We start from the raw sequence: 27,072 nt of genomic DNA, 5'->3' as shown, positions 1-27,072 counted from the left end.
TCATCGATTTAAACTAATAGGCCTATATGTCGATTTAAATTGACATATACCGATTTATTTTTCTTATCATCGATTTAAATTGGTATATGTCGATTTAAATCGATGATATGTCGAATTAAACTGGTATTTGTCGATTTAAATAAATGGCATGTAGAATTAAACTGGTAAATGTATATTTAAATCGGTAGAAGTCAATTTATGCTGCTGGAAACTGGTATAATTCGAAGGAAATTGGTATATGTTGATTTAAATCGGTTTAAGTCGATTCCCTACGATTTTACACTGATGGCACGCCATAGGTTTGGCGTATCCAACTCAGCGAAGGAATTCTTTAAAAGTAAAGCGCCCTCGATTATTCTGATACATGGCGCTGGTATATTCTGCACTGCATAGCACAGTTTGCATGACACTTCCGGGACGTGGGTGTAAGCGGTAAAGGTTGTATGTATGTGTAGCTAGAGAGAGCTCAGGGTACCTATAATATATATAACACTGGTATGAGAAGCCGACTTTATTCATTGGTGCTACACAATAGTGGGCAACATTTTATACTGCCAACGGAATGCGGAAGATATCAGACAGTTGATCATGGCACTGGTCAATCTGTTAGTGTTAGAGTTATGGTAGACGTGATCGGCAGTATAAATGACATCTCCACAATCGAACTTTATGGTAAATTGAGACATTATTCGTACACAAAGTGTAGCATAGACATAGGCCTAGACTTAAAAAGTATTACACCGGGCTAGCCTAACGTTATAAGCCTAAAGTTGATTCACGTTATCATATAGACTAGCCTAAGTTAAAACTAGTACTACATCTGCCTGATTTGTTGTAAGTTGTGACGTTAAGCCACTTGCAACACATATTATAAAGTGATATGTTTTGTTGGATCTGTGACACTGGTCTAACAGTACAAAGGGATATGCCAACTACAGTAATGTTATTAGTGAAATAAAGTTTGCTTCCCAGGGACGCAAGCCCACCAAAAGTTTGCGTCCCATATAAAAAAGCTTGCGTCCCTATCGAACACCAGTTGCGTTCATTGTATTACCTACTGTTACTTGGGAAGTGTAGTATCACTGCCTATACTTTGTGAAGGTTATACACAATGTATAGGGCAGATGGCTCAGTGCCTTAGCTTCCCTGTTTGACAGGGGCGGCCCGACCCACCCTCCTTTCGCCCACCCTTCGGTTTCAAACAATTTTCAATCCCCAGCGCCCTCCTTCATTCCTCCCTTGAACTTCCCTACAGGCCAACTCCGTAGTACAGTAGCTCCATGCTTTGACCTTGCAGCGCTTCCAACAACCAACTTCAAAAATCACTGTAGCTACAGTGTGCATATCTCTTGCTAAATTCCACACAAATCACTGTACTACTCTGCATGTACATGTACAGTATATGCCTGTTCGAACTTCATTTTCAACTACACATGCGCAAATCACCAAAACCTGATCCAACATGTATCCTGTGCACTTTGCAAACAATCATCTGTACGAAAATTACAGGCCTATGTGAATAGCTTTTTACGCAATGTCGATTAAAAAATCATAAAGTCAATTTTCAAAAGTAGAGAAGTTTACACACGAATGTTGCACCAAAATAAAATTTACTGAAGCATATGGTCAATTACAGTAGACCGCAAAACAATTTGCAACAGAAACTACTGGGGTATGAATGCACATTTAAAATTAGCAACTCTTAATGCAGAGAGAAGAAACATTTGTGAGATGAAATATCATTTTCAGGACCAGAGATGTACTGTAAGCTTCCCACAAAATTCATAGATTGTCTTAACTCATAACATTTTCTGATCAAAACAATGATTAAAAATATTATGTGATAGTCTCAGAAACAATTCAAGTGCATCTTTGAACCACCAGTGATTGTTGTCAAAATGTAACTAAAACAATACAAGACAACAACTTAAGGCCTAACGTTATTATATTTGAGTGCACATATATGATAGCCTAAACCACAAACTTTGTTATCTCTACACAGGTGAAAGTAACATTATAAGTAATTGTTGTTAAACAACTTACAGTACTTCGTTCAAGAATGCAAGAATGTTGCCAGACAATCGGTAGGGACTATTAGCCAATCAAATCACGAGAATTTGGTAAAGCAGCATTGTCTAATATTGTTAGCATGAAAATCTCCATAATGGAGTTGGGTAACTGTTAATTGTAACTTAGGAAAGGGTTCATAAAAGTTGTGAGCAAGTACCAGGCTGTTAAGGGGTATGTTCTTGTGTCGTTGATATCTGTAAATAATAGTTTTACAGTACATCATTTAAGAGGCGCAATTAAGTCTGGTAAATGTGCAGTATTTTTATTCAGATTGCAATTTCTCTCTAGGCATTTGTTTGACTTAACATTGATTCCCGACATTTACAGCATGTGCATAGCCGATAACATTTTGCAGAAGTTATGTAAGGGAGTTGTATACTGTTCAGTAGTGTGCAATACATGTCTAGACCATACAGTATTTGGTACTAGTCTATGGTAAACTTGACCGTTTTGAAATTGACAGCAATTTTGTTGTTGTATATTATAGGCCTATCAATATACTGTACTGTAGCCTACAGAACTTTGTGCACAAGCAAATATGTTGTCAGGGGTCATTATAACTACTGTAAGTATTGTTTGTTCTTGTAGAGGTATTTATTAAAGTGCACGATTCATGGAGGACTGCAGGGTCGCAAGTTTTTTGGAGAGGACGCAAACAAGTTTAAGACGTTGCGTGCTGCGAACACAAATTTCAATATCCTACAGTACTAGTAACAATACTATGTTAGTGTAAAATCTAAACCTACACATCAACTGTATGGTATACCATAGTTTCACAATTAGACTACTCAGAACACAGTGACAATGTTTATACTTTGTATATATTGGGTGTGTGACTCTATTGTAAAACTTGCAAATGTATTCTGACTGCTAAGCTTTGCTTGCATAAAGCAAAATCTATTTTAGTGTGAACATTCAAACTTAGGTCAAGCTTAGCTGACTGAAAAATTTGATGTTACTTCACAACAAAAGGGGACACATCATATGTTACATGGCCAGACTGACATATACTGTAAAACCATGGCATAGCAAGCCAACCTCATGCACAACATGTGCAGTTTAAACAAACAATGCTAAATTATAGAACCAAAAGTACTATGTATGGTCTTGTTCAAACATATTTACTACCAGAATGTAAGCATTGCAGTGGGGATATGGTTACCAATTAATTCTTGGGTAAACCAATGCTTGAAGGGCAATCTCAGTCTAAAAACAATCACATCTGCTATTGAGCAACACCTTCATCAGTGAAAAGAGTTTGACAGTCTATAGTACAAAAGCAATGGAGACCACTTGATGTTCTAAGTCAGAGAAGTGACATGATTGATATTAGTGATACAACTGTAAAATTTCTACCTGTTCGAAGTGGTTATTAAAACATTTGTAATGGTCATTGTTCTCCATGTTCAGTTGCATGTAAGGAGTCTATGCCAAAGGAATCAAAGCGATAGTGATGTGTGTGCTTGCCTGCATGCATGACACTTGCTTGTAAACACGGTATATAACTCACAAAGTTAATGGTGGTTTAACTTCATACAGTACTTGGTACAGTATGTGGATCTGTCTTATTGAGTACAAGAAGTGTATTGTTTTTCGCGCAAGAATCCTATTGAAATTGCTAGAGGTCAAACGTTGCATGAGGTCAACAGGCTGAAAATCTTTTAAACATGATAACTCCAAAATTAAAGCTACAATTAACCTGTGAATTCTCCAAAGATATGATTTTCTTTTGGTGACCATAGTTTGGTAAAACTCAGTTCAGTTTGGTTATGTGAAGAGGGCTCTATAGGTCTTCAACAAAACAAACTTGGCATCCAGGTAATGAAATCTGCTTCAGAGTTAATCTCTTACTTGAAACATACACACACTTAAACCTGATATTTAAGGCTTTCTCCCTCTGAATTTCAAGGGGTCATCAGGTTAACTCAAATGGTGCAATACTTGGCCATTTCCCCCAAATATTTCACAGTTAATAAGCAATGTCATGTATAGATCTGGATAACTATTTAAAGGGATTTGCTAGCTCAAAGTTGGTAAAATGTGTCTATTTTTCACAAAGGAAGACTGTTCTTTCTGGATATGGAAACAAGGTTTAAATTAAATTCTATACTGTAAACACCTAATGGTGGATGACCACAAGGGATTTTGTACAAGCAATTTTAGGATATTTGTAGTAAGTAACAATGTGTCTGGCAGTACTGTATCTTTCATGGGTGAAATGAACAACTGTTAATAACAGAAAAGATTACTACATATTAAGTACTGTATTTCACTAAAGACAACTAAGATTGCACAACTGTCAACTGATACCTGTACAAAGAAAAGACAGGCATGACAGGAAATCTACTGAAAAAATCATGACCAAAAATCTTCAAAATTTATCATGATATTTATGATCAGTGCTTGATGCAGGTGATGTTATCTGGATTACAGGTCCCAGCTGCCCTCAGAAACTTCACCATAAACTTTTAAACCAACAATATGCCAATAGATTTAAAAACACTAGAAAAACAGTTGTAACCTTTCTTGGATGGTTGATTTGGAAGGAAGAGGTACAGTAGTACATAGGTGCTATGTGGGGGTGCAGTGCTTAAGTTATGCTCTATGAGCTTTTGCCTTTGCAGGATCTTTTCAATACAGGCTTTTTGCTTTATTAGCAGTTCTCTGTATCTTTATGATTGTTTTACCAAATATTTGAGCGTTGGATCAATGTTAGTGTAGCCTTGCTTTGGGCTATATATCACTTTTTGTGTGTTAAGCTACAGTACTTGTTGGCCTGAGAGCTTAGGCTGGAGCTTTTTCTTAGACCATGGGGCTAGTCATGTCCAGTCTCTGGAGTTTGACTTCACATTTGGTAATCCCTCGTTCTTTTACAAGAGAAGGATTGTGAGTTGTCATTGGACTCCTTCCTTTCCTCCAATGCTTCCTTGGCAGAAGCTCTGTCTTTGGGGTATAAGTTGTTTAGACATTCTGTACATAACATGTTCTTAAAGATCTTTTATTCTTACTTCGAGACCTCAGGGTTCTCTTTTTTTCTGTCAGGCTTTAGTTGGGTCCTGGTGATTTGCCGACAGCCCCCTTTAAGCCTGTGTTTTGTTCCTTGTTCAAGGCCCCATCATTGCTTCGAAACCTTAGGGTTCTCGTTTTTCTTGTTAGTCTAAGGAGCTACACTCCTTTAGTACAGTGCCTTCGGGTCTCCTTGGCGTTCCTGAAGGCTGTAACGATACTTGTCAGGTCTGGTGCTGGCCTTGTGTTCTTACTCCGTTTGAATATCCGCCCGCCCTTTAGTAAGAATGCCTTCCATTTTTGGCCACTACCCACTTCTTCGACTTTCACGGTCATTAGTCAGGAATGTTAGCCTGTGTGTTATGTAATTAACTCACCAAGCCTAGTAAAAGATTCAAGCTTGGAAATGTCACTTGCACGGCTCAAATTTTCCTGCCATCTACCGTGAGAGCCTATTAAAATCCCTGAGGGAGGTACAGTAAACTGTTCTGACAGTGGCATTAAAGGGCACTCAATTATTCTAGCTATGCTAAAAAAATAAAACTTCCAACAAAAACATCACTACTGTATTTGTATACCAAACAATAATGGGATGCATGAGCAGGCAAATTGTTTGACCTCAATACACAATATCAAAAACAATGTTCTACACAATGAAAAATGTTGCTGCACTATCATGCAAGGCAAGTAAATAATGACTTAGTGTTTGTGGAATATGTCCTGCAAACAGTTCTCTCTGCTTTGGAAATGTTGAAAGAGACACACAGACATTACATCTGTACTGTATTTAACTGACAAGCATGAATGAAAACCAAAACATTTATAAATAAAATCAAAATGGCTTTATATTGAATCATGCCATCTTACTGTCTTGATGAATTTGATATAATATGTAGTTACTGCATTCAATTGCCTCTCTTTTTTTTTGCCAGATGATATTGACATCCTGGATGTGGTGTAAAGTGATCTGCTACTTGAGTTGATATTTGTTATCATGGGGGACTTGCAAGTTTGGGTTAATGGTGTTGAAAATACCATTAGTGGTTTAGATACCACTACAACTTCTAGAGATATAGCAATAGCACTTGCACAATCTTATGGATTGGTTGGTTGTTTCAATCTCATTGAGAAAAGTCCAACGGGAGAACGGTGCCTCCATCCAAAGGAACATCCTTTGGACTTGTCTCAGAATTGGGGGCAAAACTCTCACAACTGCTTCATCTTGAGAAAAAAGGTTTTGTCACCCACCAATAGTAGACCACCATCAAGCACTCAGTCAAGTCCTGTTCGAACAAGGCAGGTTGAAGTTTCATCACCTGTCAGTCTTTCATCTGGAATCACATCTGATTCTAGTTTTAAAAAGAAGAGTCAAGGGCCACCAATTGTTAAACCTAAACCCAAACCTAAACCTTCATTGGAAACATCTGAAGCAGAACCGGTGAAACCTGTACCTGTACCAAGGAAACGTGTCTTGGTCTCCTCACCATTACTTGTTCAGGAAGAGGTCTTTCAACAGTCACAATCGAAGCAAATATATCATCAACCAGATATAATTGTTAAAAGTCAGCTTCCTGCTTATTCTAATGACAGCTACCAGCCCAAGTCCCAAGATCAACCAGATCATAAGGACCACTCTACATTGCAAGATAAGGAAGGTAAGTCATCTGCTGAAGGTGAGAGACTAAACCAAGAGAGAATGAGGGCCTTGGAAGTACAAAGACAGCAACAAGAACAGGTGGAGAATGCAATGAGGGTAAAACGAACCAGGGAACACAAAGAAATGAGGCAAGACCTAGGCAACAAGAACAGAAGAGAAGAAACAGGTGGACAGAGACCATTAAAGATAGTAGGACAACAAGAAGATGAACAATTAAAGAGTACAGACATGAAGAAACACCAGGAGCAACAGACAGTACAAGATGACAATAGGAGAAAGGAAGGTACAAAAGACAATGATAGAAAACACAACCAAGAAAAGCAGGGAACAAGTTTGGAGAAAGAACTTGAAGAAAAGAAACAAACAGAATTGGTTAAGAGAAGGAAAAAAGAACTTGATGAGAAGACAAAGGAAGCAGAAAGAGTCCAGTCAAAGAAGCTAGCAGAACAAAAGGAAAAACTGAAACAAGATCAGTTACAAAAAGAAAGGAAGAATAAGAAAGAAATGGAGAAGAGAAAACAGCAAGAGGATAAAGCAAAAGAAGCAAAGAGACAAGAGGAGGAGGAGAGAAAGAAAGCTATAGAGGAAGAAGAAGAGAAAGGTAAATTGGCAGACCTGGTGAAAGCTCAAGAGTGCAAACTCAATCACCAGCAGTCACAACTGACAGGACTAGATGTAGCTATCCAAGGTCTTCTTAAGTTTGAGAATGACCCAGCCATTGACAAGATTCAAGAAGAAATATCAAAGATAGAACAATCTATTCAAAGAAATCAAGCCTTGCTTAATGAAAAAGATTTCTGGGATAATGAACTGGATCTGGAGCGGCAAATGCATAAGAAGTTGGAAGCAAGTGTTGATGTCTTGAAAGATAAGGTAGCTGATTGTAACAGGCAGATCTCCCAGAAACAAGCAGAGATTATTCAATTGACCAAGATTGTCAAAAGGGAAGAAAAAATGGTAAAATTAGACAGAGATCAGTCAGAGGAAGTGAAGGCTGTTAAGGAAGAGTTAAAGGAATTGAAGCATGAGTATTCAGTTATCACAGCCAATCTGGAGAAAGTGAATGAAAAGTTAAATGGGTTGGATCAAGACTTTCAGGAGAAGCAGAAAGAATTAAGACTAGTAGAGGAGGACTTTGGAAAAGAAAAGCCCAAAGGATTGCACATCATTATTCCAGAAAATAATACTGAGATTGATAATGGAAGAGAAAAAGGGTGTAAGTATGAATTCAAGGAATTGTTTGTAGTAGACATGATATATTAAGGTATATCCTTGTGAATGCAACATTGTTAAATCAGACATTCATCATACCTTATGAGCATGCTACTAACTGTTAACTGGGCTGCAACAGGACCTGATGTGTGAGAGCACCATCAAATTATGCTAACTCACATCCAAATCAACATTTGTTTGCTAAATACAATGGAGCAAGGTTCTGTCCTATTAATGTAGAATTTAAAAGTTAGATTACAAGATTATTCATATGGAGGAAGCTATTTAATACTGTATCTGCAAATTTGACACACTTCCGTATGATTCATCTTACTTGGAATTAATCCTCCGTTAACCACCAAGGTGGTACCGCATGAACATCGCTTTATGTTAAGGTCAACCATTGACATCAAGTGATGGTACCAATAAACATCTCTGTAAGATTAGGTTTACTAGTAACATCAAGTAACAGTACCACATGAACATTGCTTTATGGTCATTCCACCTCAAGTCAACCAATTTTCTGAAAGTAACCAGGCGACCCTCTCAGATTTATATGAAATTTCATCAGAATGATTTAATGTGTCCCAGATGAACACATACAAAAAGTAAAAATCTGAGAGGATCACCTGGGGACCACTGGTTAATTTGACATGAAATGACCCTTTAAGATAACTTACACTAGTATGAACAAGTGATGTTACCATATAAACATTGCTTTAAGGGAAGGTCGACTAGTGACATTAAGTGATGGTACCACTAGTAACATCATGTCATGGTACAGTACCACGTGAGTATTGCTTTAAGACAAGGTCCATGAGTAAGATAAAGTGATGTTACCTAAATGAACATCACTTTAAGATAAGGTCCACTAGTAACATCAAGTCATGGTACCACATGAGTATTGCTTTAAGACAAGGTCCATGAGTAAGATAAAGTGATGTTACCTAAATGAACATCACTTTAAGATAAGGTCCACTAGTAACATCAAGTGATGGTAGCACATGAGTATTGCTTTAAGACAATGTCCATGAGTAAGATCAAGTGATGTTACCTAAATGAACATCACTTTAAGATAAGGTCCACTAGTAACATCAAGTCATGGTACCACATGAGTATTGCTTTAAGACAAGGTCCATGAGTAAGATAAAGTGATGTTACCTAAATGAACATCACTTTAAGATAAGGTCCACTAGTAACATCAAGTGATGGTAGCACATGAGTATTGCTTTAAGACAATGTCCATGAGTAAGATCAAGTGATGTTACCTAAATGAACATCACTTTAAGATAAGGTCCACTAGTAACATCAAGTGATGGTAGCACATGAACATTGCTTTAAGACAAGGTCCATGAGAAAGATAAAGTGATTTTACCTAAATGAACATTGCTTTAAGAGAAGATTCACTAGAAACATCAAGAAACATTTTGATTTAATCTGAGGATTTGGACACCTTTAATATGTCCAAGATGCCACCTATTATAAGTGCTTTTCTATTTCATGTGATACTGTACCTTAGTTTGATGTGATCAGAGGGTAATTTTCTTTCTTCATGTTTGCAGCATCCCCTAACCTGCATCGCATTTTGAAGGGCAGTCCAAGGCAATTGGCTGTGGCTACACCATCCTCCGAGAATCCAGAAGGAATATTTCTGTGAAGTAAGGGACATTTTACACCTCCTGTTGATTGGTTACGTACAGAGAGCAGTGAACCTGTGGGTTCAACCTTGCGTGTGTATTTGTATTAGTAGGTCTGACATCAAGCGTGTAAACAGGGAAGGACAGGATTCCTCCAACTGAGTTTATTGACGCCTATTGTCTTTGGCTAAGGACAAAGTTTAACAAGCACAAGCAAAGGTTCATAAAGACCATGATACTTCACATGCTCCTGCTGCTCTATACTGTAGATTGGTTGCCCCTGACAACATAACCAAACTATCCAAATTATGAATCCAGCTCTTGTTATTACTGTGTCAGTTATATTAAATCTGAATACAAATATCAAAGCAGAGGCTTCCAGGATACTTCCATAGTCTAGATACTATTGGTGAGGGGAGATTTAACCCCCCCCCTCCCCATTCATTCAGTAACATTTTGGTAGCAAGGGGTCTATGCTGTTCTTGATTTAACATGTTCGTTTACAAGTTGTTGATGTATTGCTTGTTTATAGATTGTACATTGATCAACTAATGAGTATTGTGCCTGAAGGTGTGATGTATCAAACTATTGCAACATGCTTATGTAGTGTACATTGTTACATCAATAGTTTAGCTATTTTATAAACTGGTAGCACTATGTTCAGATGACAGTGGTAAATTATCTTGCTAAATTTATCTAAAGAATGCTTATAATAGTAGATCTCCCTTGTGAGTACAAGAACCCTGGTGAAATTGGTGGAGGTTGAAAGGTCAGCAGAGATTGACAGAAAGAAAACTTGTGTGTGTGAACTTCTACATTACTGAGTACAAGAACACCATTGTTTATATCAATGGAGGTGAAAGCCTCAAAATTTTGTAAACAAGTGCTCCAGCTCCAAAATCTTGGATGAACTTCATATTTTGAATAGATACAGCTTAGTTCAAGGATCCTATCATTTTTTTGTGGAGGTTAAATGTAATTTGAAGTTAGTAGACTCCAAGGTCCGTGCAAAACGTGGACTTTAAATGCGGAGATTGAAAAGCGAATAAATGGCTTTGAAATGAACTGTATCCGGAAAACTTCTCCAGATCCATTACACTTCGCACACCATGAACAAGCAAGTATAGCCAATAATTGGGAGTTTCATAGGGGAACAGCAACCCCTCCTTTCAGTGGTGAAAAGAAGGAAACTTCAGTGGTTTGGGAATGTAATTAGACAGAATAACAGCCTGGCAAACACTAAATTGCAAGGAGGGACAGATGGGGTACAAAGGAGAGGCAGGCCGGTTAAAACTTGGATTGACAACATAAAAAACTGGACTGGGATGGACTTCAACTAGCTCATAAGAACAGCTGACGATCGTGAATTGTGGAAAGCTTGTGTCGTGTCATCATGTCGCCCCAACTAGATAGATAGACTCCAAACTCCAAAGTGTGAAAACATTCCAAAAATCATTGCAAAAGAAAAGCTTTAATGAACCACATATGTAGTATGCAAATCCAACTATAAGTAAGCACAAATGCCTTTGTTGTTTTATGTGGAAATTAAATGCAATTACAGGTCAAAGTCGAAAAATCTTGTAAATATAACTCCAAAAGTAAAGATTGGATGAACCTTCATACTTCATATGTGCAAGAACCTTGCCGTCAACACTGGTCAAAAATTAAAAACTCCTGTAAGCATTGAGTTGTTCTTATGGAAAATGTGGCAAGGAATTATTCTTATTTCTTTATAGTTTGATGAATGTTTTTCTTTATTTTCACAGATTGAAGTTTTATTTCAACTCATGTACGACAATCAAACATATGCAACTCTACAGCAACTCCATTTATGGCTTCAAGATTCCAATCAAGCTTCAGCTGCTGTGACTCTTGGTGAAATGAGACGAGCCAAATGATGAGACCATCCATGTGAATCAATTAATTTTTCAAATGTAGCAAATGATTTTATAAGTGCAGTACACGGCTGTCTTTATTTTGACTGAAGTGTTATAAATAGCACTTAGGCTTATACTCTGAAACCTGGTAACTTTATGTCTGCACCCAACTTATACAAACTACTTCCTAATTTTCATTGTTTTCATCAAATCTGGTGAATATTTGACCTACTTATCATCGTGTAGGAGGCATGGGGAATAGGAGAGGGGTATGAACATTTGTGTTCTTTCATTATTTAAATAGTAATCTCTGACTAAGGTCCTCAAGTATTTGTCAGGGTGTGTATGAATTTCAAGTCTAAAAACTTGCTCAGGAGAAAATATATGCTTCCATTAGGGTATTCACAAAGTCGCTCAATATTATTACATTAACTGTTGAGAGCTGGATTCTTTAGTTTGTTCATAAATTTGGATTCACATCTCATTTTGATTGCTAAACTTCAGGTTATTCATCAAATTCAGTGATGTTTCTTGGAAATTCTTGAATTAGAAGTTACAAATTCTCTAATATCTTGTCATGTCCTTAAAGATGGTGCCACATGCTGCTAATATAGTGGTTTAGCTGTGTTTTTAAATTATTTTAAATGAAGCCAACAGTATCTTACCCGCTAGTCTAAAATAAGTTTAAATGCCACATTTCAGGGTAGAGTCTTCCACAGTACAGTATGTATGATGATAGTTTATTACCTCAACATCAACATGATATGATGTCAAGTTTAATATAGTGATCTTCCTGGCTGACAATTTAATGTGCTTCCATTTGCTAACTTTTGCCATTATAAGTTCATTTGCAGACATTGAAATGGTGATTAGGGATTGGTACTTGGTGATAGTTATGCTATGTATGTGATATACACAGCACAGATTAGGATGAATCTTTGTTTGGCATATTCCTAACTTAATTAACACTGCAAAGCTGGGTGTGTATATATATTGATGTACACACTTACAGGTAAAGTATTTCTAACTTGATATACACAGCACAGATTGGGATCAATCTGTACTTGGCGTATTCCTAACTCTTTCTGCAAAATTCAATTTCTCTGATTTCTAAGGGATGAATTATACCTGTATCTCATTTTTCAACTGCATCCTTTCACTTGATGCAGATAGCAGATGAGGCCCCCCCCCCACCCCTTTGTTGGTTTTTATAATGGTGCGCATGTCCAGCCTTTTTTTTTTGTATCAAATAATGTTTGCACGGGTTACCCGGATACCCACCGACGCGATACTACCCGGTTCCTAATTTATTACCCGAATCCTACGCAAGTGTGATTTTTTGGTTTCTATGATAATCGTAACCTTTGCATTCATGATGGCGTGTGTGTGTGAGTGCAATTGTGACATCCAGCTTGTAAACAGGATATCTCAAGAAGGAAATGTCAGACCAATTGCCTATGTACTGTGTAGAAGTACCACATTGAGTACAAGAAGCCTATTGTTTTTGGTGGGGGTCAAAGGTCGTTTGGGGTCACCAGTGGTCAAATTGTGAAAACCTTGTAAACATGATATCTCACGAAGGGAAGTTCAGATCAACTCCATACTTAGTCTGTAGAAGAACCACATTAAATACAAAAAGCCTACTGTTTTTTATGGATGTCAGAGATCATTTGGGGTCACCAGGGGTCAAATTGTGAACACCTTGTAAACACGATATCTCAAGGAGGGAATTATGGGCAGACTTCATATTCAGTGTGTAGAAGTACCACATTGAATGTAAGAAGCATACTGTTTTGGTGTAGGGCAATGGTCATTTGGGGTCACCAGGGGTCAAATTGTGAATCCCTTGTAATCATGATATCTCAATACTGGAAGCTTGGGTCGACCACTAATTTAGTGTGCAGAAGTACCACATTGAGTTAAAGAAGCCTATTGTTTTTGGTGGAGGACTGGAGGTCGTTAAGGGTCATCAGAGGTCAGATTGTGAAACCCTTGTTAACATGTACACCATCACTATACATTACGTCAGATTCATGAAGAAAACTGCATTTTTCCATTCTTGTTTTGTTTTTGTGTCTTTAAGCCAATGGTTAGGCAAGGTTTCCCCATTGTGGTAGTGTGGTGTTAGGCTACCATGTGGTTGAATATAAAACCAATAATGAAAGTATTCCATGGATATCTTATAACTGTGTCACAATTTCAGCGAATAAACAGATGGTTAGGCCAGATTTCCCTATTGACTTAGTGTGGTGTTAGGTTACCATGCGGAAGAAATTGTTAGAATTCTCACAATTATTATTTTTTCATTCGTTAATATCATAGAAGGAAAGACTGACAAGGAAATTTACAAGATGTGATTAATGGATTATAGATTGAATAGCTAAAAAATAATAATCGCAAGTGGCTTTTTACTAAAAGTTTATTCCAAATGCATTCAAATTCCGGGAATTGCGCAATCCCGTGGCTAATGCGAACCCTGAGCCCATATAATAGTTAGTCGTAGTTAAAACTGTTTATAAGCTAAATTGGATATTAATATGGTCTAAAAGTGGAGGGCAAACATAAAAAGCGGCGGCAGTGCGATGTCAGTACTTATGTTAATTATATGAAGATATTATTAAGTTAATGAAAGAAACAAAAGCAAAAAGAATTATTGAGGAAGGTTTTATACCTTATCTTACACCTATTTGAACATGAAAACATTGTCAGTGGAGAATCTGTGTAATTTAGTATAGCATCCAATATGTAATTTCCTGAAAATTGCGATACACGAGGGTAAACAAATTGTTCCGGGTATCCGGGTAACCGACAGGTAACAGCTCTCCGATACCGGTTTCATGATTTTTGGACCTGTGTAAACATTAGTACCAAACATACAATAGATGTAATATTCCTTGATATTTTTACAGTAACCTTCTAGTACTAAGGCCTGCTTTCATTTTTTCTGTACAAAATACTTTTAGAAAGGTTTTGTTTATAACATTCTTGATATTGTAGACACTTTTAGGCTAGTACAACCTTCTTTAATATATGCAAGATTTAATTCACATTTGACATTATTACATGTAGTTGCATTTTTATTTTAATATTCATGCAAGTATGTGAAATGTTTTAGTCTTTCTATTAAAGTTAACATTTTAATCTGGAAATATAAATTTATCAGAATGTATGGGTAATAGTTTCAATTGATTGTACTTTGATGCAGCCATAGTGTATGTTGCCATAGTGGTTGTTGGTGTGTATTCATTAGGACAAGGGTAATTTCATAAAAATGTATTCATCATTGTAAGATATAACATATAGTTGTATTTAAATATTTATATTCAGCCTATACCTATATTCCATTATTCATCCTAGCAGGGAAGTCACTTATAAATCATTGGGCAGTTCTATCTTTGACTTCAAATAGTATGTTTTGACAAGGTTCCCCATTCCTGTATCATTATAAATGCATCTTCAGGGAACTAATGTATGCAGATATATTATAAGAGAAATATTAACTTCATAAGGTGTTATCAGACTCCATTTTGTGAACCATTATGATAGAACCTTGAATCATGTCATAGCACTATACACAACATATGTCTGCTGTCAGATTGGTCTCAACTTCAATGTGAAGTCTTCTGTCATGTCATACATCCAATTGTTTAGTAGTTGTTTTTTCTTCAAATGTGACTTACCTAGCTGTTAGTTCAAAATGATCTTGGGGCTACAATTGTCGAGCTTCAGTGCCATATGAAACCTTCAGGTTTGGATATAGTAACGTTGGGGAAATGGCCTGCGCCTTTTACAAAAATTAATTGTTACCTCATTAGATGTTTTAGAGGCAAACCAGACGCACAATCTTGGGAACCATGAGATAAAAATCAGCCGGTGCCTGCTTGTTCCAAATGGAGGTGTACCACATTGAGTAAGAAGCCTGTTGTCTTTAGTAGAGATCAATCTGTATGCTGAATACAAGAAAAGTTTCATTGTCGGTCATCATCTGCCAATGTGAATTATGTTTGTCATATTTCAATTTTCTTTGCTGTACTACCTTGATTTAAGTATGTTGGTCATCTTGGCTATACCCGACAGCCTAGTGTATCACATTCATAGAAGATAATTCATGCAGCATCATCGAAACCACACTACAGTTGAGCTGTCTGGCTGATTCCTTGCAGAGGCAGAAGGAATCTATGGTGATGGTGTGGCACTCACTTGTAAATGCTGTTACTTCATAAGGACAACTGGGATATATTTCATGTTTGGTATGTTGTAAAACTGGTTTGGGATTATTGGTCAAAGGTCAAAGTCTGAAATCATTGTTTACACAGTATGTCAAGATGTGGAAGTTGCAGGAAGATCAAACTTGGTGAGTAGATGATCTGTAGTGTTTTTCAAAGTTGAAGGTAAATTGAGGTCAAAGGAAGGAAATCTGAAGATCTTGTTTGTGGTGGTCAATGGTCATTTGGAGTCCGCAGAGGGCAAAGTGTGAATATATCAAGTGCTTTATCTCGAGAATGAGTACATGAAAAGAGCTCATATATGCATGGGATGATAGTCTAGTGTATTGAATAGTTTGTTAACAATATGATGTAGGCCAGGGTTCATTTAAGGTCACCAGGTGTCAAAACTTGCTGTATAGGATGTATGGCTATAGCTTCTTTATAATGAGTACAAAAACCCTATTGTTTTTAAGTGGAGGGTAGAGGTCAGTTGGGTTTAGCAGAAGTTACCTTTGGAAATTTTAAACATAACATAAGGTGGGCAGTTGATCAGATGTCATATTGAGATATAATTTACCTGTAATGAGTACAAGAGCCCAGTTATGCATTGTCATGGTCAGCAATAGGGAAAGTGATGTGACGTGATGTACAGAATGCACTTAATTTGTCAGACCTTGATTGATATTGATGTTATGAAATTGAGAAAGATATTTATATTTGAGAACCTAATAACTTTCTGACATTTTCATATTTGACTTCATGACACAGTTTCCTTAGCTTTTCTATCAATCAGGTGATTCCATATTTGATCTTATAAGACAAGGAATCACTGAGTCGGTAGGCTTTCTTGTTTCTATTCTTTTTGCAGAAGTCAAATGTCATTTGAAGTAACAAGGTGTCAAAGTCTGAAATCTTTTGTTAACTTTTTAACTGAACTTTGAAGGTAACCATATTGTCTTTTTTATATAGGTCAGAGTCTGAAAACCTAGTGAAAACATGTTCATCCACTTAGTGAGCACATTGTTATTAAGGAAGTCAAAATCCTATCTTAACATAACTTCAGAAATAAAACTTGGATATTATTCATAGTTTCTCTGTAGATTTATATTACTGAGCAACAGAACATAATTCGTCATATGAGCTACAAAATGACCCATTATAAGTGTGCTCATGTAGAAAGGAAGCAAGGAATCGGTGAGCCTTGAGCTCTCTGGTTTAAAGAAACAGAAGATAGCTCATTTACCCTTTCTTCTAATATGAATGGGAGGGGAAACTACGTATCTAATTGGAACAAAAATTGAGCCCAACCTTTTATGTTTAATTTTGGTAAAGATATGTTAATTGAAGATGTGAGGCTCACCTTGTAACAAGTATTAACTAGACTCTAGAGGATACTTGAGGTCATTTTTATGTGATATTAAGAAGCCTGCCGAAAGTTATCTATTCCTTCCAGAATTTGTAAACCTTAAGTCGTATAAGTGCCTTATGTGTTGCATAATTCCAACTATATTTTCTTTATTTTGTATGCGTTTTTGTTATTTTTTGTTATTTTATACGTTGAGCCAGAAAAGGTGCTAGGTAAATTTCATTGATTGACTTGGAAATAGACCGTGTTCAGGATCATTCTTCCACCATTAACTTGTTTCTCTTACATTATATAGATTCTTAAGTAGTAAAAAAGCCTCTCGATCTCATATTTACTGTACTGAATAATTTAATTATATGACAATATATTACCAAACTGTTTACTTTTCATTACTTGGAGATAAAAAAAAAACAATAGATTTCCGAGAAACACGCTTGGTATGTTTATTGGTTAACATTTTTGTGCCAATTTGACCATATTTGAGTACGATAAGGTCTAAAACCTTTTACAAGTAATGATAAGTACATACAAAAACAATGATGCGCTGTAATTATCTGAACAGTGCAATTACTAATTGAGTCTTTTAAATGCTCGTAACAAATAAAAGCTTTGCCTCTTTGCTGGAGTTCTTTCTCAAGTTTAATAGCAAATTATAACTTATATAAACAACCCCTACATCTCATTTCCGCGTTTGTAATATTTTTACTGCAGATGAAGTACTTCAGATAAAAATTAAGAAATTATATGGGTGATTCACAGGAAAATGTTGCCCGAAGCATATGTCGTTCTTTGAAAATATAAACTGACCGCCAAAAATAGCTTACTCCACATCTAAAATGAAGTTCGATATAAAAGGGCAATCCCAAAACAGATGTAACAGGGTTTCGTCATAGCGACCATAAATGTGACATCGCAGGTTATCAATTTGCCCTATTTTATGACGGTAGTGGTTTGTTCCAATAATGCGATGGAGGAAGCGAAATTGGAAATATTGCATCTTGGAATCTCTGACAGAGCGAAACGGCTTGAAATGTATTCTCCCATTGGGTGGCTGTGATATTGAAATAGATTCCATTTGGCTACAGCCGCAGGAGGAGTATTAACACGAGTAATAAGGCTATTATAAATGTGTCTAGAGACAGATGGAATAAACTGGGGATAATCATAAACAATGTCCTTGTTAACCTTCACCAGTCCATCCTTCCATGCTCTAGGGATAGAGAAAATAATTCCATGGTAAACAGTAAATGGGCAATAATCTAATCTATACTTCTCTCTGAAACGCAGTATTGACAATGGACGATTATCATTGTCAAACGGATGCTTCACCTGCCTTAATTCCTTTTTGGAACATTGAGTTGTAAAATACCATCTTATTGTTAATTTTAATGAACGAATTGTTCAAAAATATCTGTTCACCATAATTTGAATTAGGCATAATGAGAGAGTGCAATGACCATGCATGGCAGACGTCATAAATAAATGCATAATCAAAATAAAATAAAACTGTTAGCACTTATCCACTAGAGAGCCTGTGTAAGAGAATGTGTAAAAGTTAGTTGGCCTGACGTTTCGATCCTAGCAGGATCTTCTTCAGAGGCTTAAATGACAATTGGAACATTGAGTTGTAAAATACCATCTTATTGTTAATTTTAATAAACAAATTAATTGCTATAATTACAGTTAAACAAAAGGGATTTGCAGTACTTTTTCAAATGAAAATGGAAAAACAGAAGTTCCAGAAGTTATCGCTACTGTCATTTTATCTTTTCACCCAGGTACACTTAAGACTTAATAATATAATGAGTATGTGTGACTTTTAGTCCACTTGAACTTATAGTACCAATCATATAGTATGGTCGCTCAGAAGTGATGATTTGTTTTATTAATACCAAAATGATACTTTTAATAGTTGTCACAATATAAACCACAACAGAATTCTATGCAATTATCATTTTAGGTCCATAAAGATGTATTTTCAGAGATTTCAGTATGCACGGTGCAGTGTGTAAATACACATATGAGCAATACTGTGTAAGCAGTAACCAGGTCGACGTCTGCAACAACATTTCCAGTCACCAATTTTGATAAGCGTGACCAATTTGGGTGCATTTTCGATACTTGCAGGTTTTATTGGTATCCCTGATAACAGTCCACTTGGTCTGGCTTGCCCTACCTGCAGAAACATCATCCAGAGAAGGGTCAGCGGGGAGGGCTTTTTCGTCTCTGGCTCTGAAATGTGATGAAAACTACTTTTGTTTAGCTCAGCGTGATTCAAACTGACCTACAGGACATACCCAATGTATTCCTGAACTGTTTGGAAAATGTTCAACTGATATTGCATGTCACTCCAGTGCAACTGTAAAGTTACTAAGAGAAGAGAATTGAAGGTGTTCTTTGCCAAAAGCTGGATCATCGGGATTTGTAAACCACAGCGTAACTGTAACAGTATGTACAGTAGTCTAAAGGAAAGATTTCTGAAATGCTATCTAGATACACTGTTCACCTCAATAGCATATCCAGTCCATTTAAATGTTGTGCCTAGGTTGTTACAAAGTATTAAAGACAGTTATAAGGGAAGAGAGGTGGATAGGGGCATATTTCATGATAAAACATTCAAATTTGTTGCTCAGCAAAGAACATCAAATTACCGTACTCTCCATTGGTGGCAAGCACTGGTTCCTATAGTTACTACAGTAGATCTCCCATGGAAGCATCAGGATATCTCTTTCTGCTGTCAGAGTTGTTTGGGATTTGTTGTTACCTTGTCTAACCAGTTGAGTCCATTGATACCACACCCATTCAAAGTATAAAGCTGTGAATGCTGAGGACTTAGCACATCAACTTTCTCTGAAAATTGACACACAAAAAAAAAAGAAAATTAATGATAGTGAATAGGCTTAAAAAACCCTTGATGCACATATGCAGGAGCAGAAAATCCATACCTTTGTGGATTATTTGCTAAATAAGACTCAAAACATTCAGTAGCCACTCCACTTAGGATACAGACCTCATACAACATTGTGCTACAGCTGGTGTAGACTTGGTCTAGGATACTAACATAGCGCCATTATGATCATAATGGCGCTATTAACCTGAGGCCAAGGCCTTAGCTAACAACATTATGGGTACTATTTCAGGGGCGTATCCAGGATTTTCTAACCCGGGGGCGCGCAAAGTACTATCTAAGCGGAGCGCCACCATCGGTTGGCGCGAAGCGTACAAGAAAATTTCTGGTTTAGATACCCCCCAGATCACCGGAAATGGCACTTCTCGGGCTTGAAAATGACCAACCAGATGTACAATTTTGCCTGAAAACCAAGTATTTCCCAATAGTTTTTTTTCCATCCATTACTTTTTGAAGATTGTCACCAGTCACACATCATGTTGGACCTCATTGCATGTCCTGTGGATCATTGCTTTTGTAGGTGATTCTACGTCACGGCCCACAATATCCGAAAGCCCCACTTTTCAAGGTTTTAAGCCTATTATTTGTTCAGAATTTGAAAAGTCAAAATCACTTCAAAACATACCCATAATGTTGCACAAAATTCAATCGATCTATGGACAACCAATATAGAAAAACCTTGAACCCCTAACAGACAGGTCAAAATTGCACGAGTAGAGGAAAGTATGATGAAGAATGTTGGTAAGGAAATTTTCGAAAATTCAGACACAGTTAATTTATTGGTGTAGAAATATTAAAACCCCTTCGTTGAAGGAAATGAAAAATAGCAGATATTTTCGATATCAGATATTTCGAAACATAGGCGTAGGAGACGAGGCTGCAGCCCCCCCCCCCCCCGCAACCAATTTTTTTCCCTGAAAATTCGGGCAATATATGCCAAGAATTTTTCGGGCACCTACTGAAAGAAAAATAAGTAGCAATGAATAGTTTAAAAATTATCTCCTTGGTAATTAAAATCAAGTTCTAAGCTTGGCCGACATTACCACTGTAAAAGAGAGTTTTGACATAATAGGACCTGTATGCTTTTCTCCATGTACATAAGACATTTCGTTGTTTACATTAGCATCCGGCGGTATACTGTGCAACTTTCACGGAACGTACGGTACACGATGCCATGCGATGAAATGACTGATGCTTGCTTATATGATATTGGCATTTATATGTTAAACGCGCGCAAAGCGCGCGAAAAATTTTGGTTATATTTTTCGGGCAAGTCATTACAGCCCCAAAATCCAATTGGGCCTTTGACTACACACATAGACAGTTTTGAGGCTGTTCATCCTGGAACATGCATTTCGATGCTCACTGATATGATGTGATATCTGCTCTTTGCTTTACAAATTCGTGTAGCGAGTAGTTGCCAAGGGAGGGGCGAAGCCTGTAGGCAAACTATCTAAGCGAAGCGCCACCATGAGTTGGCGCGAAGCGTATAAGAAACAATTTTTGCCGAAAATGCCTCCCAGATCGCTGGAAATGACACTTCCCAGGCCTTCTAAGTTGCATCTAAGCATTGTCTATTTTGAAATTACTCCGATGTCATAAAGAAAATTTGCTCAGGGGGAGGCGGTCGCCCCCTACTCGAAATGCGTCATGTTCCCCGACGACTCGAGTCCAAGACCAGCCACAGTTGGTTCCATAGCACAATTATGTACAATTGTTTAAAGCGTCCATACACACACACACGAGCGTTATGATAGACCATATATAGTATATATATATATATATATATATATATAGATACATTAGTGAGAGAGGAAAAATGGAAACGTCAATATGGAGTTGGTCGGTGTAAGGGGAAGGGTGAGGCGCACACCCCCTCCGTAATGCTCGATTCGTCACTGGCTACCCTGTGTATATAATAGGGATTAGCGCTGTAATTATGACTGTTCCTCTTTCTCTTCTCGGTGTCTTGGCGTTTATCTTCTACTCCCTCCTTTTCTCTTTTTTCTCTCTTTCTTCTTTTTTCTTTTCCCTTCCTTCCTCTCCTCCTTTCCCCTCCCCCTTTTCCCTTTTCCTTCTGTTTTTCTCTCCTCTATTCCTTACCCGGGGGGCGCGCCCCAATCCCCCCCTGGATACGCGCTTGTATTTCATGCATTGAAACTGAGCTTTTGTCCTTAGTTACAACTTTAGCAAAAATAACATAAAATATGATTACCATGTACTTTAGGTGCTCACAGATGTCAAATTTCACTGAACTTAGTGGTTCACTTCAGACATACTGAAGGCATTTGGGTCTGATTCTGAAGGATTTTGAATTTTGTGCATTTGGCACCTACTTAGCAGGTTGAAGGTAGGAATCAAAGTACGGAAGCTTTGGCAGGTCAAGGCTTAATGACCCAATAGTTTATTGGGGTGGGAAAACTGGTCAGACGTGCACAGAAGGCTGTTCTAGTCTCATGCATAGAAACGCACATGCTCTTTGTGGTATTTTAATGCTGTAATAATAATTTATGCGTAAAAATTGCCCAAGCTTGAAATTTTCAAACGTTTGCTTGAAAACCATTTTTACACACCATAGCAACTACTTTGGTCCAAAATTGGGACTTCTATTTAAAATGAGAAATTTGGCATTTTCGATTAAGGTAGCATACGCCTATTAAAAGCCCCATTGACTTACACACCAAATCACAAAAGTAATGTGGTCTTTAAGTCTAGATAGAAGTTTTCACTAGCTAAACGCTACCCATCACCGGATAGCTGAAAAGTTGGCCTTTCATTGCACCATCAAATTTCCGTATCATGACCATGTAGATTTTTTGCTATCAGAGCCGGACGTTTTCGTCACTTGTAAACAAACCTCTTCACTCAGTTGGTAAACAATTTTCCTACGCTGCTCCTGGGAGGCCTAAACGGGTCTAAAATTGCCTCAATTGACCCAATTTTTTCACCACATGTACTTCCATTCATGCTCTTTAATATGCAAGCCACAAAAAACTAGATCATGATTGATAACAGGTCAATAAAAGATGTTCTCCTGCTCCTCTTTGGCACTTTTCCTGAAGGAGAACAATCAAGTGGGTGGTTATAGACTCTAATAGGAGTATGCCACCTTAATTTGTCTCTAAATCAAAGCCTAAATAAACAATACTACCCATATACAGTATCTTGCCCATTGTGGTTCTGTTACCATGGTAACACGAGGTACCATGCACAGTGATCCTCGAGGACTCAAAGTATGCAGCTCTAACCCACAAAATGTTAAGCTAACAGGGGTAAGGCAGAACTTGTTAGCAATTATAATGTATACAAAGTGACCTGGGTGATCACTACTAACAATAATTAATGCCATATTGAATACAAATTAAAATAATGTGCACCATGTTAATATGTCACATTTAACGAGCCCCAATACAATGTTGCAAACTAGATAGCAGCAAAATATGTACAGTTTTCCAGCACACACTAAATACAGAAGAATTTAATCAATTGCCATGTGAAACCTAAATATTATGGGATTATATTTAGTGAGCATTACGATAGCAAACTGAACAATAATACAGCAATGTTACTTGCAAAGGACACAACTCAGATAGTCAAACAAGTAATAGAAACACATTCATAAGGGATTCAGGGGTAAATGCATATAGCAAAATTAGTATTAAAGGGGCTGTACATGGCAATTAAATAAGCCTCAGTCACACAAATATCTCTAACCTATTGTAGGAAGCAGTTGCAAGAAGTATAAAATAGACGCTTATGTGAATAATCAGAAAATAAAAGAAGACCTGAAGATATGAAACAGTCTTCAACTCTCTCTCAGGAGTGGTAAAGGTAATGCTACCGCTTGAGTTGGCAGATGAGAGATGCATTCATTGGATGTAGCTAGGTTTTTAAGCCTTACACATCTTAACTTCACCCTTAGAATTATAGGGTGGCCGATGACCACAAACAAAGAGGAGTAATTGTTTTGCCTTTAAAGTTGAGAGAAGCCAGAAGCTGCTTCCAGTGAGGTATAACTTAAGAGGTGTTACCACAAAGCACACATTGGGAGCCAGGAATGCTTCAAGGAGTGAGTACAGGAAGCCCAGAAGTTATCAGAACCAAGAAAATCAATAAAGGGAAACAAAGAAAGAAAAGTGGATTAAAGATAAACAGTCAGGCCAGAGATAGACTCCTTGTCTCTCTCAAGTCAACCACTTCTACTACTCCCAACAGACGTCCATTGTATTAGAACGCCAATGCCCTATGTACATGACATGAGTTATACAAATGCCTCCTCCCTCCCAAGGGCAATCAAAACAATTTTTAATATAATTGATTTAGACTTAATATATTACCATTTTGTATCTGACAACCCTGAATTATTTTCTAAATATTTGTAAAAGGGTGATGAATTCTGGAACCACTAGAGCCTTATTAGTTGGGCCCAATTGCAATAAGAAAGGAGGCAGTGAGGCCTTTGCCCCAACAATGTGGTCAATTGAGAGAAAATGACTCACAGCAATTTTGTAGAAATTATTCACCAAGCAGGGGGGGGGGGATGGGCTGAGATAATTATTTTTCTGGATATTCCATTTCATATTGCACATTATATGTACTCAAACAAAACCATTCCCAACGAGATAGTTAGCCTACTGTAACAGGTTGAAATTATACCCCATCAAATTTTCATATTTGCTGTGCTGGTTTTATGCTGGTAAATATACTAAATGGTTAGCGAGGCCATGGCTGTGGGGTCATTTTGAGTGATGTCACAATTGACATTGTCACTAGCTATGGGGATTCCCCCAAATTGTCTTTTTACTACTACAGTTTGGCATTGCTGGTGCATATTGAGTTTGAAGTATTCATCAGTGAAGTTAATGTATATATCCCTGTAAGAAAAGCGATATATGGGTCATAATTAGCTCTGCCAAACTGTAAAGTAGAAAATCAAAATAAAATGAAACTGTTAGCAAACTGCTTATCCACTAAAGAGCCTGTGTAAGAGAATGTGTCAAAGTAAGTTGTTCTAGTTTATTCCCTACCTTCTTCCCTTAATCCTCTCTTTGTCCATTAACAGCTTCTGCAATGATCAGCTTAATGCACTATGCAACTGTCCTGCATAAACTGCTTGTGCAGAAAGAAGACTGTTGCTGACTGTTGAAGACGCATTCATCATTAGCTGCGCTGCATTACCCTTGACTAGTGAATGCCAAGTTCCTACTGTATATACATAATACCACTTTCAATTTTATGTCATATACCAAGGCATCTCCTTAAGCTTGTGCTCACTCAAAACTGGCAGAATACAACACTATTGGTTAAAACCGATTGATATTTAAAGGTCTGAACCATGATGAGGTATACTAATAAATTTATGCAGTATGACTTGACCCAAAATGCAATAACATATTGGTGTTGATCCTAATTACCTCTGCTAGTGATTCTTGTCTCATATAATACAAAAGCACATTTGTTGGCTTCTAATTAGGCTGGAGGGGGGCCCTCTATCGAATCTGCAACACTTGTGTTTCCAACAGTTTCCAAGTAATTAACCCTGTTTAACGCTGTAAGTGTTACATGTTTTGGTTTGGAAATTGGAAAATCTTCCCCAGAATACTCACAAAATGCATGATGTATACTGAACAGTTACTAACACACTTGCTGACATATTTGCCAAACCATTGAGCTATGTACACAGGATTGTATGTCTTGATGCTAACCACAAATAAGCAGGATTTTCTTATATCTACAGTAAAGCAAATAGCCTATACCCTAACTAGCAAATAGCCTACCCTAACATTCGATCGATCGGTACCGCACATTCCATTGATCGGTTCCGCACATTCGATTAATCGGTACCGCACATTCGATTTATCTGTGACGCACATTCAATTCATCGGTACCGCACATTCGAATGATTGGTACCGAACATTCGATTGAAAGGTACCGCACATTCGAATAATGGGTACCGCATATTCGATTGATCGGTACCGCACAGTCGATTTATCGGTACCGCACATTCGATTGATCGGTACTGCACATTAGATTGATAGGTACCGCATATTCTATTAATCGGTACCGTACATTTGATTTATCGGTACCGAATAGCATTCGATTGATCGGTACCGCACATTCTATTCCGAACATTCGATTTATCGGTACCGCACATTACATTGTTCGGTACCGCATATTCAATTTATCGGTAACGAAATTTCGACTATTCGGTACCGCAACTTCGATTGATCGGTACCGCACATTATGTTGATCGGTACCGCACATTCGATTGATCTGTACCGCATATTCTATTGATCGGTACCGCACATTCGATTTATCGGTACCGCACATTCGATTGATCGGTACCGCACATTCATTTGTTCGGTACCGAACATTCGACTTTTCGGTACCGCAAATTCGACTGATCGATACCGCAAATTATCGTGATCCGTACCGCATATTCGATTGGTCGGTACTACACGTTATATTGATCGGTACCGCACATTCTATTGATCGGTACAGCACATTCTATATATCGGTACCGCACATTCGATTGATAGGTACCGCATATTCGATTGAAGTGAAGAGCACATGAGAATGATCGGAATCGCACACTTGAATGATCGTACCGAACATTCGATCGATCGGTACCGCACATTTCATTGTTCGGTACCGCATATTCAATTTAACGGTACCGAACATTCGACTGTTCGGTACCCCACATTCGATTGATCGGTACTGCACATTATGTTGATCGGTACCGCTCATTTAATTTATCGGTACCGCACATTCATTTGTTCGGTACCATACAATCGTTTGATCGGTACTACACATTCGATTGATTGGTTCCGCACATTCGATTGATCGGTACCGCACATTCGATTGATCGGCTCCTAACATTCGACTCTTCGGTACCGCACATTCCATTGATCGGTACCGCACATTATATTGATCGGTACCGCACATTCGATTGATCGGTATTCGATTGATCGGTTCCGCACAATCGATTGATCGGTACTGCACATTCGATTGATCGGTACCGCACATTCGATTGATCGGTACGGCACATTTGATTGATCGGTGCCGTACATTCGATTGATCGGTACAGCATATTCTATTAATCGGTACCGCACATTCCATTTATCTGTACCG

The 27,072-nt window shown here is 37.6% G+C and overlaps 1 protein-coding gene and 1 long non-coding RNA gene across 2 annotated transcripts in view; one reads left to right on the top strand and one right to left on the bottom strand.

The window, feature by feature from the left end:
* The first annotated feature begins 397 nt into the window (after nucleotides 1-397).
* LOC139969379 (uncharacterized) lies at nucleotides 398-17,467 on the top strand. Its single transcript, XM_071974275.1, has 4 exons — nucleotides 398-672; nucleotides 6,009-7,949; nucleotides 9,508-9,603; nucleotides 11,349-17,467. Exons 2-3 carry the CDS (start codon nucleotides 6,071-6,073, stop codon nucleotides 9,600-9,602), a joined length of 1,974 nt encoding a protein of 657 aa, XP_071830376.1. The 5' UTR covers nucleotides 398-672; nucleotides 6,009-6,070; the 3' UTR covers nucleotide 9,603; nucleotides 11,349-17,467.
* Nucleotides 12,766-27,072, bottom strand: part of LOC139969380 (uncharacterized) — a 28,395-nt gene continuing 14,088 nt past the window's right edge. The window contains exons 3-4 of the long non-coding RNA XR_011793709.1: nucleotides 19,685-19,883; nucleotides 12,766-19,265 (exon numbers count right to left, since the gene is read on the bottom strand). This is a non-coding gene — a long non-coding RNA (uncharacterized lncRNA). The remainder of the gene's footprint in view (nucleotides 19,266-19,684; nucleotides 19,884-27,072) is intronic.

The sequence above is a fragment of the Apostichopus japonicus genome, chromosome 7 (genome assembly GCF_037975245.1).
Source record: "Apostichopus japonicus isolate 1M-3 chromosome 7, ASM3797524v1, whole genome shotgun sequence".
Taxonomy (NCBI): domain Eukaryota; kingdom Metazoa; phylum Echinodermata; class Holothuroidea; order Aspidochirotida; family Stichopodidae; genus Apostichopus; species Apostichopus japonicus.
The sequence above is the reverse complement of the archived record's forward strand: the minus strand, read 5'-3'. Positions and strand labels throughout refer to the sequence as shown.